This window comes from Ovis canadensis, chromosome 4, assembly GCF_042477335.2.
Source record: "Ovis canadensis isolate MfBH-ARS-UI-01 breed Bighorn chromosome 4, ARS-UI_OviCan_v2, whole genome shotgun sequence".
Classification (NCBI taxonomy): domain Eukaryota; kingdom Metazoa; phylum Chordata; class Mammalia; order Artiodactyla; family Bovidae; genus Ovis; species Ovis canadensis.
Window position 1 is genome coordinate 38,645,150 of NC_091248.1, and position 18,060 is coordinate 38,663,209.

At 35.8% G+C, this 18,060-nt stretch overlaps 1 protein-coding gene across 1 annotated transcript in view; it reads right to left on the bottom strand.

The window, feature by feature from the left end:
• Positions 1–898: 898 nt before the first annotated feature.
• MEOX2 (mesenchyme homeobox 2) overlaps positions 899–18,060 on the bottom strand; it is a 77,940-nt gene continuing 60,778 nt past the window's right edge. Inside the window, exon 3 of the mRNA XM_069587588.1 lies at positions 899–2,296. Within this exon, the coding sequence (XP_069443689.1) occupies positions 2,072–2,296 (225 nt within the window). The 3' untranslated portion in view covers positions 899–2,071. The remainder of the gene's footprint in view (positions 2,297–18,060) is intronic.

Here is an 18,060-nt window from a genome sequence, read left to right on the forward strand (position 1 = left end):
TGTATTCATTCAAATAATTGATAGAAGAGTGTCTATTTTCTGCCTGGAAGATGTTAATCTGAGCCCTGCCCTCTCCAGTTAATTTAGAAATATTGTCAACTGCTATGATAAAATTTATTATGCAAAGGGAAAAATGTGATATAAATAATCAAATCATTTTATTTCTTGAATGCTTTGTATATACCATACTAGACTAAGCAAATTAAAATCAACCAAATGTATTTTTTATCAGTCTCACATTTCTAAAGCAGATGAAATCAAATAATAAGGTTTTGGGAAATTTCTACAGATTAGTGTTCTTTATTTTTATTTCTAATTAATCAGGGGGTAGGAGGAACTGCTGGATATTTCCAAGTATTTGTGGTTAAAATATGGGACACATGAAGAGCAGTATGTAGGTATCCAATGTATGCACAATCCGCATGATACCAAGCACATTAAGTCAGTATAGCCCTGGACTTCTTACATTGGTAATTTCCTCTAGGGCTGAGAATTCGGATTAGGTTATGGAGCTTATTTTCACATGAAAAACTCTGGGTATTTTTGTGTAAAAACAATCACTGGATGAATTCATGTCCATTATACATAAGCTTAAAAATATATGACTGGTTTCTCTCATTGTGGTGAATAATATTACTTTTCTCCTTTTATTTCATAAAACACAAATCTATTTGGCATACTCTTCAATTCAGGGAAATGGGCTTACCATATGCTTATTCTCAGATGCTTTTTTATTACACAAGGATTTTTTCATAATAAAAAATTTCAGAAATAAAAATGTAGATGATTCACTAATTATGATCATCTGCTTTTACACAAGTACACATGAATTGGGGAGTTTCTTAAGTATTTACATTAACGCTTGTAAACACAGGAAATCACAGTAGGAAGACCAAGATTATTTACAAAGGATCATTTATTTAACATTTTTTTTTTTTACAAAATACAAAAATTGTTGTTCAGCATGAATACATCATATATGAAAAAAAATGTGTTTTTACTGAACTTAATTTGAAGACATTCAGAATTTTACCTTCTACAGACTTGAGGAATCAATTTTGTTTTGCAAGTTGTCTATTATCATTGCCAATCGGGGGGAAACCCTTTTTCTTGTTAATTAAATCATATTCACAACAGGTAACATTTTATAGAAATAAAATCAGACAATGTCTGTCATACAAAAGCTCTTTCTGCAAGTAACTGATTTGCCTATGATCCTAAATTTTTTTTTCCAAGCTATAGATAGGAAGAATTGAGGAGCTAGGTAAGTTTTATAATAATGTATTAGCAGCAGTTGATAGAAAATGCAACATAAGATTTGTTTTGTCTGTGGTACAAGAATATTCCCTATCAGACTCTAATGTATTTTTCTCTACTTGAACACAAGTAAGCATGTGCTGATTGTTTCTGGGATGACAAAATGTATAAAAATACAAGAAGCTGGTTCTGTTTGTCATCGTGAGTGGCTATTTTTATCAGCTAATATGAATGCATTGCTAAACGTAGTGAAGACAGGAAAATGACTTAAGGGTAATATATACAGAGTTAAAATACATTTTTTAACCCACTTAAGAATGATTTCAGGCACTGTGGCTGTTTGAGATAAAAATGGTTCATGGTTTATTCTTGAATAGTAATGTAATTGTCAGTGCAAGCGAGAGCAAATACCTGCCCACTGTCACACCCATGACCTCGGACATCTGCAATGTTCAAAGCCAATTCATCTGCATCTTCACTCTGGAGGCACCTTCAATACAAATGCTTCATAGTTTGCTCTTGATAGCAATTTAATTTTCAGTGCAAGCAAAAGCAAACACAAAGGCTGCTCACTGTCATACACACGACCAACACCTCTGGAATATTCACCTCCATCTTCTCTGTGGAAGCATCTTTCGTAAGTGGCACTTAGTGTAAACCCTCTATAAATCATGAAAAACAGACTCGGGATGCCTGAACTTAATAATATTAAAAATCAAGGTCATAGTCCTTTCTCTGTGTAAACGATGTTCGAGTAAGGCTTGCCATCACCACATTTCTTTCCTGAGAATGGAGCTGGTCCCCTCTGTCTGTATCATAAGTGTGCATGCTCAGAGCTGTGGTCACTATCGTGGCTGTCTTCATTTGCTAGCGAGTCCCCTGTTTGCTGGAGGGTGGCTGCACCGATTCCCGAGAGCTCTGAAGGGAGGAGTGTTCCCTTTTTCACATTGACCAGTTCCTTTTCTCGAGCGGCAGCGCCTTGCTGTCCTCCTTTTACCCTCTTCCACTTCATTCGCCTGTTCTGGAACCACACTTTCACCTTTAACAAAGAAAGGGAACAAGTGAAAGAAAGAAAGGGAAATGGACAAAATTTTTTCTTCCATTTCGGTCATCAATGGAAAAAAAAGGCTTTTCAAAAGCTTTTACAAATACACTGTGAAGTAATGAATATGAAAATAAGTCACCATTGAATTTAATCAAGGCCCATGTTCATAATAATTTTAAAACATTCAGAAGGTACCAAGTCCTGTATTTTGTATTTTATGACATCTGCTAAGTCGCTTCAAAAGACCCTGATGCTTGGAAAGACTGAAGGCATGAGGAGAAGGGAACAACAGAAGACAAGATGGTTGGATGGCCTCACTGATTCAATTGACGTGAGTTTGAGCAAGCTCCGGGAAATGGTGAAGGACAGGGAAGCCTGGCCAGCTGCAGTCTATGGGGTCGCAAAGATTGGGACACGACTGAGTGACTGAATAACAACAAAGCAGCTTCAGTCGTGTCCAACTCTGTGTGACCCACAGGACCGGAGCCCTGCAAGCTCCTCTGTCCATGGGATCCTCCAGGCAAGAGTACTGAAGTGTGTGATCAAAACCCCATCATTTACATCTCCTGCACTAGCAGGCAGGGTCTTTACCACTAGCCCACCTGGGAAGCCCATTTTATGACACACCATGTAAAAGAATAGATGGGAAAGTGCTGTATCATTTTAGGTTGTTCAAAGGTGTTTAGTTTATAAAGAGTTTCTGTGCATTAGAACTACCATTCAGTAATTGTTTTGGTCAAACAACACCCACTTTGCCCCCTCCCCCTGCTGTCAGTCCCTGGACCAATCTAAAATATACTCAGGGAGCTACTGATGAAGCTCCGTCTAGCACGCCATTCTGTGCCCCTGCAGTCCACTGCTTCACTCACAGAGCTTTATTTGGCCATTTCACCTCAGAGTGAGTCCATCTTCTTTTGAACTATGCTTCTGTTCCTCCCTTAATACTTTGATTTTACATTACCAATATGTGGTTCTGATTTCCTCAAAACAAGATCAAAAATTTTCCCTGGTACTGTTGTTTAATTGCTCAGTTGTGTTTGACTCTGTGACCACATGGACTGCAGCACACCAGGCTTCCCTGTCCTTCAACATCTCCCAGAGCGTGCTCAAACTCATGTCCACTGAGTCAATGATTCCCCCCAACCATCTCATCCTGTTGTCCCTTCTCCTCCTGCCCTCAATCTTGTCCAGCATCAGGGTCTTTTTTCAATGAGTCAGTTCTTCGCATCAGGTGGCCAAAGTATTGGAGTTTCAGCTTCAGCATCAGGCCTTCCAATGAATATTCAGGGTTGAATTCCTTTAGGATTGACTGGTTTGATCTTGCTGTCCAAAATTTTCACTAATACTTGTTAAATGCTAATACTGAGTTTGTATATTATGTTAATCACATCAGCTTTGTAGAGATATATTTTCCTTCTAAAATATTAATTGAAGTTACCTAATATATGGCATCTGGTCCCATCACTTCATGGGAAATAGATGGGGAAACAGTAGAAACAGTGTCAGACTTTATTTTGGGGGGTTCCAAAATCACTGCAGATGGTGACTGCAGCCATGAAATTAAAAGACGCTTACTCCTTGGAAGGAAAGTTAAGACCAACCTAGATAGCATATTGAAAAGCAGAGACATTACTTTGCCAACAAAGGTCCGTCTAGTCAAGGCTATGGTTTTTCCAGTGGTCATGTATGGATGTGAGACTTGGACTGTGAAGAAAGCTAAGTGCCAAAGAATTGATGCTTTTGAACTGTGGTGTTGGAAAAGACTCTTGAGAGTCCCTTGGACTGCAAGGAGATCCAACCAGTCCATTGGAAAGGAGATCAGCCCTGGGATTTCTTTGGAAGGACTGATGCTGAAGCTGAAACTCCAGTACTTTAGCCACCTCATGCGAAAAGTTGACTCATTGGAAAAGACCCTGATGCTGGGAGGGATTGGGGGCAGGAGGAGAAGGGGACGACAGAGGATGAGATGGCTAGATAGCATCACCGACTCAATGGACATGAGTTTGGGTGAATTCCGGGAGTTGGTGATGGACAGGGAGGCCTGGTGTGCTGCGATTTATGGGGTTGCAAAGAGTAGGACACGACTGAGCGACTGAACTGAACTGAACTGAATATATGACAGAGTCTTCCCTGGTGGTTCAGATGGTAAAGCATCTGCAGTGCGGGAGACCCGGGTTCGATCCCTGGGTTGGGAAGATCTTCAGAGATTTAGCATGCATGCATATAATAAAACAAAAATTGTATGTATGCATTAAATGGCCATCCACGGCCACAACTGTAATAATGGCATCATTTCATTTTCTTGTTTAGGAAGAAATTAGTTCCTCTCCTATTGCACTTCTCATCTTTGTATATTCTTATTAAGCTAAGTAAGCTAAGTGTTCCTTTTACACTGCATTTCTCTGCCTACTCCACTCAAAGTTACCACAAGCCTGAACTTTGTGTTTATCATCCCTAAGCCTTTATTTGGGCTTCCTCGATGGCTCAGTGGGTAGAGAATCTGCCTGCAATGCAGGAGACAGGAACGTGGGTTTGATCCCTGGGTCAGCAAGATCCCCTGGAGGAGGAAATGGCAACCCACTCCAGTATTCCTGACTGGGATATCCCACGGACACAGGAGCCTGGTGGGCCACAGTGAAAAGGGTTGCAAACAGTCTGACACAACTGATCACACAGAGTACAAGCCTTTATTTGAAACAAGCAGAGACAACAGCTTTTTTCGCCACACATGGACCCTGAAAAGTACTGTTTAATTCTTCTTGTCTTTTAGGTTTATCAAAATGGAATGCTTTTAACCATAAGACATGTTTTTTTTCTTTTTTTAATATTGTCCCATTTTATTTGGTTTCTTTTTTTTTTTCTTTTTTATTGAAGTACAGACCCTGATTCTGAGAAAGACTGAGGGCAGGAAGAGAAGGGGACGACAGAGGATGAGACGGCTGGATGGCATCACTGACTCGATGGACGTGAGTTTGAGTGAACTCTGGGAGTTGGTGATGGACAGGGAGGCCTGGCGTGCTGCGGTTCATGGGGTCACAAAGAGTCAGACATGGCTAAGCAACTGAACTGACTGACAGATAGCTGTTTTACAATGTTGTATTTTTGCTGCTACATAGCAAAGTGACTCAGTTACACATTCTTTTTCATATTCTTTTCCATTATAGTTTATCACATGATATTGAATATAGTTCCCTGTGCTATACAGTAGGACCTTGTTGTTTATCTATACTATACATACCATTAACTCTAGGTTTCTTGCCTAATCCATGTTGATTCAAGACATGGTGTTCTTTTTTTTTTTTTTTTTAGTTTTTTATTTTTTAAATTTTAAAATCTTTAATTCTTACATGCGTTCCCAAACATGAACCCCCCTCCCACCTCCCTCCCCATAACATCTCTCTGGGTCATCCCCATGCACCAGCCCCAAGCATGCTGCATCCTGCGTCAGACATAGACAAGACATGGTGTTCTTTTTTTATGATTGTGTGTGATTTCACTCTGTGAATATATCACTGTGTACCCACCCATTCCCCTGTTCATCGACACTTGAACTATTTTGTTTTTTCTTTTATAATTGATATTGTTATAAATATTCTTATAGTTATGCTGTGATAAATGTGTGATAGAACTTCTCTGAGTATACATCCAGGAGTTGCCATCAGTGGGCCACAGGGTATATGAATGTTGAATTTAATGTGATAATATAGAAAAATTATTTTCTAAAGTTACATTAATTTTCACAGTCCAAAGTGTAAGAGTTCTTATTGATCCACATCTTAGTGTCACTATTTGGATTTACAATTAGTTTTTTTCCAATATAATGAACATAAATGTTATCTCACCATGTTCTAATTTTCCATTTCCTGATTACTAACAAGGTAAAGCATCTTTAAGTGTTTACGGTCCATTTGTATCTCTTCTTTTGTGAAATGCCTCCACATCTGTGGGTTACAGTGAATGTTTTTTGATTTAATTTCATTCCTTATTTTGTTGTTCAGCTGCATTCCTTATGGCCTCATAAAATATGCTCCAGACGCTAACTTAATGCTTTGGGGTTATATGGCTGTTATTACAAGCTATCAGTTTACAGCGTGTCCTCTTCCTTTCCTTGGGTATCTTTTGATGATCAGAAACTCTAAAATTTATTATATTCAAATTTATCAAATGTTTCTGTTATGACTATCTTTTTCATGTCTTAATTAAAAATATTTCTTCTGAGACCATTAAGATACTCTATGTCTTCTTTTAAAAAGTTTTAAGGTTTGCATTTCAAATCGAAGTAAGTGCTTAACTCTGACTATTGATTTTAGTATATACTGCAAAAACAATTTCTAAATTTACTTTATTCCAGTTGTATAATAAGTTGTTCCAAGACCACTTAACAAATAGTCCACCCTTTTCCCAGAAATTATTATTTTCAACACTGTCATATGTCAAGTTTCCACGCATGCATAGCTTTACTGATGTACTCGGTTGTTCTCTCCTTTTGACAAAACCATCATCTTAATTATTATAATTTCATAGGAAGTCTTCATATTTGACACAGTTCTGTTTTATTCTACTCCAGGAATATTTTGAATATTCTCCATTTTCATTTTATAAACAATCTCAATTTCTGTAAATTCAAAGTACTAAGAGAAGCTAAAGAGAAAGATACTGTATTTCTAAAGATGTATTTATTTCAGTGGTCTTCAAATCACAATAAATCACAATACTCCATCAAAATTAATACAGTTTTCTCAGCTGCTGGCACGAAAACAATCTTTAAACCATGTCATTTCTCAACTCTGCATTTTCATTGTTCTATCAGACTATAATTGAAATCTTGTATTATACATTCCCTGGTTGCTCAGATGTTAAAGTGTCTGCCTCCAGTGCGGGAGACCTGAGTTCGATCCCTGGGTCGGGAAGATCCCCTGGAGACGGAAATGGCAACCCACTCCAGTATTCTTGCCTGCAGAATCCCATGGACGGAGGAGCCTGGTAGGCTACAGTCCACGGGGTCGCAAAGAATCGGACACGACTGAGCGACTTCACCTTACCTTATACATATATTATCCACTTAATTATAAAAAAATAAGAAAATGTAGAAACTCAGAATTTGTACTAAAATAGATTGATTAAAAACAAGTGGATTGGTATTCTTGTATTATTGTTACTTAATAGCCAAATGATAAGTTGTGATTTTTAATCACATATCTACCTAGGGCTAAGCAACTATACCGATAGGTGCTACATATGCATTTTCCAAACACGAATTTTTATAGATGAGGAAGTTGAGACTTAAAGGTTAAACGACTTGGCTAAGAACACAAAATAGGTAAATGTGGTGCCAGAATTTAAACCTGGGGTTGGTTTGGCTTCAAATTGATCTTATTTTGTTTTGTTCCTGTTATATTTCAAGCTCATACTTTTTAAGCCTTCAGGTTAGAGAAGTAAAGCATATAAAGTATGTGAATGCCATCCATATGATTAGCATCATTCAGGTAATTCTACTCAATATAATTAGGTTTGTAAATATGACACTATCTTCCTGTACTGTAATTTAGGTAATTATACTACTCAATTTAATTACCACTGTAAGCTTGACATCGCATGTTTCATTAGATCTTTTCCACATGAATTGGGCTCTACTTCTGGCTTCACTTCTGTGTGAATTTGAGAAAATTATACTTCTCTCTGCCTCAATTTTCATATTTGTACTGTTGGAATAATGAGCCTTTCAAGATTCTCCATAGAGACATTTTCTCCGTGGACAAATCCAGATGGAAGAAACACATCATCATCATTGTCACTGAAGAGTGAAACATCCAGCCAAAATAATCTTGGCAGAAAATGGGAGGAATAGATTTTGTTAAATCTACACTTATTTCCTTTTTTAGGAGAAGGGGTGCAGTAATTCTGTAATACCAGTATAAAACCTGTTATGTGCAATTCTACATGAGAAAAATGTAAGAAGATGGTATGGATTTTAGAAACAGCATAGGCTATTTTGTGATGTTTCCTGTGTCTACCATGTGAAATTCTGCCATTTCATTTTCTTAAACAGACTAATGCAAGATTTCATTAGTTGCCTCAATAGTAGTTACGTAACCAATCATAAAGGGCTTCCCAAGGGGCTCAATGGGAAAGAATTCTGCCAGTGTGAGAGACGCAAGAGTCATGGGTTCAATCTCTGGATTAGGAAGATCCCCTGGAGGAGGATCGTGCACTAGTGGAATGGCTGTCCACTCCAGAATGTTTGCCTGGAGAGCCCCATGTGTATAGGAGCCTGATGGGCTACAGTCCATGGGGTCACAAAAGAGTCGAACAAGCCTAACTGAGCACACACACACACATCATACATATATGTGGTTTATAGATATGTGCATGTAGGTGAAAGCATTTGATGATTATATAATAAATCTAATAATTCTAACACCTTTACGTATTTTCTCAAGGGATCAGGCTACATATTTCATATGGGAACTCCATGAATTTAGTAATGAAACAAAACAGCAATACATGCAATGATGAGTGCACCTTGTAAATTGTGAAGAAAAAGTACAGAAATTCAATAGTGAGTGTGTCCAGATGTATTTTCAAACATACTATGAAATATTGGGACAAATTAAAATAAGGAGAGGAAGATCTGGGGGAAAAGCATATATTTTTATACAAGCATCACAATATTAAAAACAAATCTATAAAAGTAATTTCAAACTATGTCAATATTGCCATTAGAATAACAACACCATGGTTTTATAAATAAAGAAGCTTTATAGTTTAATTTATTATCACTTAATAATCCAGTTTTGTTGACTAGATTGAAAAAATACTTTTGTAAGACAGCTAAAGAATAACCATTCAAATGCTTGACAATTTTTAAAATAGGAAAATTATTTTGATTAAAGTTTACAAGTTTGTTTCATATAAAAATCTGTATTTACAAACTAAGTACAGTTAAACTAATCTCATGCTTTCTTGGTGACTTGGAATCTCTATTTATTCACTCATTCATACACTCAGTATTATTGCATGCTTAGTAATAGGTAAGAGGAGTTAGACCAAGGAATGCATACAGATAAATAAGATATAATTCCAGCCCTCAAGGGCAGTTTGCTGACTGTATGTGAGGCCTTTGGCATATACTGAGATGCAGAAAGATTAGTTTCATCTTTTACAGAATATCCTTAAATTGCTTGCAGTTGTAGTTGGTGTCATTGCTAATCCCCTAATAAGAGATTCCCCGAATGGTCCATAAGATGGCATGAACTCTACCCCTACATTGAATGTCACACACTGCTTTGTTGCCACACAATTATTATAGAAAATGATTTTCTTCCTCTGGGAATCTCATGATGTTATTGCTACTGGCATCCTGTGTGCCTCTGCTTTTTTCGTCCTAGTAACCTAGAGTAGTACCTTAGGAGCTGGAACACTGTATTGTCAAATATTTTGCATACAACTAAAATAAATCTGCCCATCTTGGAGTATGATATATAAATTTTGCAAACCTTTATTGCTTTATTTGGGCTTAAAGTCAATTTATGTCATATCTGCAATTTCTTTGGAAATGCTGGTTAATTAATTTTTTATTATTCCTTTTTAAAAGTTTGGCTCTAAGGCAAGATCCCATATAAAGTATATTTTGTTACATAGTATGATGAACAACTCAGATAAAAATTTCTCCCATAAGAATCTGAATAATGAAAAAATACGATTTTTCATGAAATCGAAGTAGTATAAACTAGACTTGTAGACTCTCAATGACTGCATGAAGATAATATTTTTTCAACAAAATCTTCATAATAAAAAATAAAAATGAAATAACAGCCTATAATATTAGTTGTAAACATTTAAGGTGCTCAGTTATAAACCTTGCTGTTCAGAATATCTGATTATTATGAAATCTCACTTTTTATCCCTTAGTTAATAAAGTATTTTGTATTCACATTGCCTGCATGATCAAACTACTATATAAATAAATATAAAAACATTTATTCACGTATCAGTAAAGAAAACAGCTCAGAGAATCTTATTGTCACTAATTTGCTTAAATGATGTATTTCAGAATCTAGAAATCTAATTTTTCCCTTTAATAAAAATACTGTAAGTCAGAATCATTCTTGATATTTGTTAAACATTCATTTTATCTCTTTAATTTATTCAGTCATTCACATATGGCCTTCTATGTATAAGTTCATTTGAGGGTTCACAATACATCAGGAGAACACAAATGAAATATGTATCTGGATTGTCATACAATTTCCTAAAATGGCCTGAGGCGAAATGCTGATAGACAGTAGAATCTGCATGATGCTACAACCCATATTTATAGAATACCATAAATGTCTGTCTTTTGAAGAAACAATCATAACACATAACATCTGGATGAAAATAAATATTTCAGTGACATATCTAGATGTCTCTAAACATCTGGAATTTGTAGATTTAATATTCCAACTGTTTCTATTTGTATATGAACACTTGAAATACTGTAGACACTGTCTAACAAATATTTATTCACATCTTTAACATGTGAAAGCATGCAAAGGAGTAACTGTATAAATACAATTTGGAAATTTCATCACACCTGTGTGATTAAATTGATCATGGCTGCTGATGTAGTAAACCTAATGTAAACAGACTCTAGTAAGATATATCCAAGTAATTCAGTGGCAAAGTCAGTAGATGAGCTGAAGAATTAGAGCCCAGATTGCTCTCTAAGGTAGGGATGAAAAATGGGGGAAAAGAAAGCTTCCTTACTCTTCCTGCCTGAATAGATTTATATCTGGTTAAGAGAAGGAATCCCTTGGCTGTTTCCAAGAAGTTCATGGGAGCTGCCAATGGGCTCTCCTGTTCGACAGCAGTGCAACATGGGGTTGGGAGGTAGTGTGCATGCGTGTGTGTGTGTGTGTGTGTGTGTGTGTGTTTCTCGGGGGTGGGATTGGAGGGTGAAGGGGGTTAGAACATATTCCATGACTAGAGACTGAATTCCTGCATAGAGGGCTGCCTCTCACCTTTCTTCTCTATTTTAAAACAATGTTTATGACCAGGAAATCACTTCCTGGCCTCTATAATTTTCGGTTTCAAAGGCTCTTTTTTTTTTTTTTTTTTGGTCCTTAGAATGCCTGAGAACCAGGTTCACTAATGTAGTCATAAAACATTTACTATTTCACATGTTTTTGGACAAACTGAATACACATTAGCCATTGGTAGTCATGGGCAAATAACATGTTGAACAAGAAATAAACTTTTTTTTAGGAAACAAATGAAATTCTCCATAATAAACAGTAATGCAATGGGTACTATTACAAGACAATCGTACGTATTACATTCTCCTTTCCCAAAATGCAGCCAGACTAATAATTCACACGATGAGCAAAATTCTTAGAGGACTGATTACTTTTATTTTGACCCTTTAGAAATGTAGCAGTACTAAATGCTAACAATTATACCTCTTTCTGTCAAACATGATGAAATTCAACTCAAATGACCCATTTATGAGTAAAAATTTACAGTGAAGTTTTACTACTCCTAATCCTATTTCTAGACAAGATTAAAAAAATGGATATGAGTTTTACTTAAGTGAAATCTTGTCACCTCAGTAGATCATGAACAAAAGACTTCAGCAAATCTGAGTGGAAATATCAAAACTAAATTAGGCACTTTTCTCCATTACTGTGTTCAAAATTTTCTAAATAGCAGTTTTGAATACATGGAATTTATGTATTCTGATCCACTGCTGGTACTTACCTTGTTTAAACTACTAAGATCAACTAGAATGATGGCCTTTGTTCTCAACATCTTGTCTAATCTCTGGCTTAAGGTTTAACAATAGCAACACATCACAACCAGTGCATACTATTTTAAGAAATGACCTCTTCCCTAGCCACTGTCTAATTCTGTGAAATATGTCAAATATAAATATTTGATTGAAACACATAAACTCATCATTCTTATAAGAACAGTACAACACAAGCAGTTCTTAAGATTCAATCTAATTAAATATTCTGATTATTTCTTGACGAGCAAGTTTAGTATCAGAATATATGTAAGCCCTCATTGCACTTTTATTAGATTTAGGGGCTGTCTCCAAAATTATTCTAACAACTTGTAATGGCAATTGCTACTGTCATAAGAATATATATTGACACAAATGTATTCAGTAATTTCAATAACTGGAAAAATTTGTTAAATAGAAAAACATCAGTCTTGCATAAAATCTATAAGTGCTAAAGAGAAATGAAGTTAAAATCCTAAATTGACTATGTTTCTGAGGTTTTTCATGACAAGTCATAGAAATAGGGAGATAAACTTGTAGCAAGTCTCCTATAGCCAAATTCTCTAGAAACTGTCCTTTATTAGACTTGTGTTTATTCTTGTATAGATGTCATAGAACATATGCAGTGCTGTATATACATATTTAGATAACAGAACATCTCTTTAAAGTTGAGCATATCAACATGAAAGTTGAATCGGCTCCTCAAAATTTTCAGGAACTTCTTAGTAAGGCTTTACCTTACATTATATGAAAAAAAAAAAAAGATTATATGACTGCAAGGATAATGTGAAAAAGGAGTAATCTTTCACAGCAGAAGATGTTTTTCTTTAACATTACACTTTAAATGATGATCTGTGTTGCAACACATGATATGTTTCAAAATGTTACTGTTGATTTGCTGATTAAATATAAATTAATTGTTTCTTTATTAAGCAATTCCCAAAATTAAATCTTATTTTATATTCCACCATCAACTCATTCACTCTGTTCTATACCCCCACTTTTCTGGTCCGAGCCCAGTCATATTTAATCACTCAAAATAGCAGTCATACCATGGTGTAAGCAAAAGAAACATCTAACTGTTACTCTAGATGACTGTTAAAAACTAAAGATAGGAGGAAATATCTAAAATCATGGACTACACAAGATTACCTTGAATAGACAATATGTCTGACCTTGCAGATGTAAATTCTTAGCTAAATAACTAAAAGTACTCATATAAATGTATAGAAATTAACCTAAAAAGGAGAAGGGTTGTGTAAAATGCTCAGTACAAGACAAAACCACTATTTACTTGGCCCAGGAAAAATTCTCCTTCATAGTCGTCCAAAAAATTGATGTCTATTTGGAAAACACTTGGCAATGAGCCATTTAATGGTTTATGAGTAACAAACAAAACATAATCCCTCTCATTTCCACTAATGGAATGTGATCCAACTAGGTGGGATTTTTCCATTTATCTTGGCAGCAGAATCATTAATTCAGTCTGTTTATTCTGGTCAGTTAGCTTACAAATCTGCAACATCGCACAAAAAAATGATTTTGTGACATGGAAGAAGCTCTCATTCTTTCTATATCTGGCAGTGTTGACTCTATAAATATGTCCATTTTTGACACTCCTATAGTTTTATGCAACTGCCTTCCCTCTTCATCCCACTGTGAGATATTAAAACTTTGGCATGAGTTTTTTCCAAGTGTGTCTGGATGGATGAAAAAGCCAGAATAAGCTTGTCAAACTTAAAAATACCTTGGGACAGGGGGGTCTTTAGACTGACTGGCTCTTCAAAGTATTCCAAGTGACTCTGCCAATTAAGGATTATTAGCTGTTGATTGAGAACAGTATAGAAGAATACGTTGTACCTGTGAAGGTGTAAATTAGAAGCTGGAGGGTTACTACAGCGGTAACTGTTACACAAAACAGCGTTGGGCTTTCCTGGTGGCTCAGACATTAAAAGAATCCACCTGCAATGCAGGAGACCTGGATTCAATCCCTGGATTGGGAAAATTCCCTGGAGGAGGGCATGGAAACCCCCACTCCAGTATTCTTGCCTGGAGAATCCCCATAAACAGTGGAGTCTGACAGGCTACAATCCATGGGGTCGAAAAGAGTCAGACACAACTGAGTGACTAAGCACATAATTAAAATATTTAAAACTTAACTTCGTCCCAGTGTCTCCACTTTTACTGAACATAAAACAATTTTATTTAAGTGCTAACATGGAATTACTTTGCAGGATAAGCCTCTTTTCTCTTTACCCTTCTTCTTCCTCTTTGGCCAGATGGAACTCAAAGGGGATAATAGATGTCCCCTACCTGTACAGGCATTGCCGTGTGGGAGACACAAACATAAAAGTCCAATTTCTTTGGAGATTGCAGAGTTGTTCCTCCAGATTTGAAAATTTGAGTCCTGAGTAATAGTCAAGGATTTAGCATATATTATTTTTTTCTAAAAGGAAATCTAATCATTATTTCAAATATTTAAATCACATGTATAGCCCATTGTAGAATATGTGGCAGGTATATTGATTGGGACATGAGTTTGAGCAAGCTCCGGGAGTTGGTGATGGACAGGGAAGCCTGGCATGCTATAGTTCATGGGGTTGCAAAGAGTCAGACACCACTGAATGACTGAACTGATGTTGCTTGGGTGATATAAACAAAGGAGCAGTATCTACAAGTAACATATCAGTTATACATACTTTATAGGCAACTATGTAAGTTTTCTAAATAAAAGTACATTTAAAACTGCTTCTGTTTATAAATTAAGTTTCATTTAGGAGAAAGTTATTTCTGTGAAATAATTTTGCTGCTCGTGGAAATGATTCAATATTTGCTGCTTTTTCCCTTCACATTATATACAACATATCTGTTCTTTCTCTGTATTTGAATCTTGAAAGGCTTTTAAAAAATAGAGAAAAAATAGTTTAGGAGATTAAACATCCTATTAAAGTTTAGGGAAACACTGAACAATACGGGAGTAGATATAATATTCTTTGGTATATACATTTAAGTTACTTTAATAAATCCCATGTTATTTTAAAGTATGGAAAAAATATATCTTTCAGTAAAATGGAATTGAAAAATTACAAATCTAGAATTAGAATATTTTACAGGTGGAAACCCTATAAAGGGATGCTATTTAATATTTTAAATCAAGACATAGATTACATAGATAAGTATGAATGACATTAATGCAAAATCAAAGAAATGGAATAGCTGCATCTCAATTAAAAGAAGATGAATGACTTTGTAGTAGAGCCTGAAGTCAGGCAAGTTGATTCCTCCAGTTCCATTCTTCTTTCTCAAGATTGCTTTGGCTATTCGAGGTTTTTTGTATTTCCATACAAATCTTGAAATTATTTGTTCTAGTTCTGTGAAAAATGTGGCTGGTAGCTTGATAGGGATTGCATTGAATTTGTAAATTGCTTTGGGTAGTATACTCATTTTCACTATATTGATTCTTCCAATCCATGAACATGGTATATTTCTCCATCTATTAGTGTCCTCTTTGATTTCTTTCATCAGTGTTTTATAGTTTTCTATATATAGGTCTTTAGTTTCTTTAGGTAGATATATTCCTAAGTATTTTATTCTTTTTGTTGCAATGGTGAATGGAATTGTTTCCTTAATTTCTTTTTCTACTTTCTCATTATTCGTGTATAGGAATGCAAGGGATTTCTGTGTGTTGATTTTATATCCTGCAACTTTACTATATTCATTGATGAGCTCTAGTAATTTTCTGGTGGCGTCTTTAGGGTTTTCCATGTAGAGGATCATGTCATCTGCAAACAGTGAGAGTTTTACTTCTTCTTTTCCAATTTGGATTCCTTTTATTTCTTTTTCTGCTCTGATTGCTGTGGCCAAAACTTCCAGAACTATGTTGAATAGTAGCGGTGAAAGTGGACACCCTTGTCTTGTTCCTGACTTTAGGGGAAATGCTTTCAATTTTTCACCATTGAGGATAATGTTTGCTGTGGGTTTGTCATAGATAGCTTTTATTATGTTGAGGTATGTTCCTTCTATTCCTGCTTTCTGGAGAGTTTTTATCATAAATGGATGTTGAATTTTGTCAAAGGCCTTCTCTGCATCTATTGAGATAATCATATGGTTTTTATTTTTCAATTTGTTAATGTGGTGAATTACATTGATTGATTTGCGGATATTGAAGAATCCTTGCATCCCTGGGATAAAGCCCACTTGGTCATGGTGTATGATCTTTTTAATGTGTTGTTGGATTCTGATTGCTAGAATTTTGTTGAGGATTTTTGCATCTATGTTCATCAGAGATATTGGCCTGTAGTTTTCTTTTTTTGTGACATCTTTGTCAGGTTTTGGTATTAGGGTGATGGTGGCCTCATAGAATGAGTTTGGAAGTTTACCTTCCTCTGCAATTTTCTGGAAGAGTTTGAGTAGGATAGGTGTTAGCTCTTCTCGAAATTTTTGGTAGAATTCAGCTGTGAAGGCATCTGGACCTGGGCTTTTGTTTGCTGGAAGATTTCTGATTACAGTATCAATTTCCGTGCTTGTGATGGGTCTGTTAAGATTTGGGAGAATGACATTCTAACATGTATACTATCATGTGAATTGAATCGCCAGTCTATGTCTGACGCAGGATGCAGCATGCTTGGGGCTGGTGCATGGGGATGACCCAGAAAGATGTTATGGGGAGGGAGGTGGGAGGGGGGTTCATGTTTGGGAATGCATGTAAGAATTAAAGATTTTAAAATTTAAAAAATAAAAAACTAAAAATTAAAAAAAAAAGAAGATGAATGAAAGGCTTCAATTGATAACTCTATGTTTATAATTTTAAAAGCCCAACCATGAGAAAATTAACTGAAAATATCTCCCTGGGATGAGAGGTATTTGTATTACAAAAGGATTAACTCACTAAGCCTTTCATAGCAAGGAAGATTTCCCCCTCTGAGTAATAGATTTGTTTTATAGTTTATGCTAAAAGTTCTTTCACATTCAGTGTAACATATAAACCTGAGTAAAAGAAAGAGAAGGTAGTTTTAATTTCCACTTTATGCCTTGGGGAGATTGTTACTTGTCTAAGAATACACAATTCCATCTGGCAAATACAGGGTTTTTGTTCTGATTTTTTCTCATAACAACTGAATTTTTCTTAGTAACAAAAACTAAAGACATAATTTTGATTTGGAATTTAGGTTCCACATATATCCATTATATCTTTTATTAACTTGACAAACTAATTAATAGAGATATAGGATAAAAAAAACTTCTGAATAATACCAAATTTGCAATTATTTGAAAACCTAATTATCTCAGGATTTACTTTTGTTGTTGTAATTTTTCCCTTTATGAGGCTATATTTGGATTGTTTCCCTAATGACCTCCAAAAATTTTTGCCTTCCTTCCATGTATCCACTCCCGTAGGTGGTGCTCTGTTACAGAGCTTGGTCATATGATTTGCTTTAGACAATGGGACATTAGGAAACATGATCTAAGCAGAGGCTTTGAACACCTACACACACTGATGTTTTCTCTCTAAATACTCCTGGGAATACTTCTACCACTATTTGAAGAATGTCAGGGAGCCTATTAGAAGATGAAATCACGCATGCAACAGAGATAGAGACAAGCTGTCCCAGGTGAGGCTGCCTAGAACAACCAGTTCTTAGTCACCCACCAGCTGAACAGAGTTGCAAAAGGTCTCTAGGTAAGGCCAGAAGTAGAACTGTCCAACTGAGCTCAGATAAAAATTTTTGATCCTCTAAACTTTGAGGAAATTAAGCGCTGGTTATTATTTAAAGCCATTAAGACTTTTAAGAGGTTTGTTACACAGCAAAGTCTAAGTGATACAGAATTTTAAAGAGATTCTTTAAAAAAGATTAAAACTGGGTATGTGTGTGTATACAGTATGAAAAGTGAAGTGAAAGTTTTAGTCACTCAGTCGTGTTTGACTCTTTGAGACCCCATGGACTGTAGCCCACCAGGCTCCTCTGTTCATAAAATTCTTCAGGCAAGAATA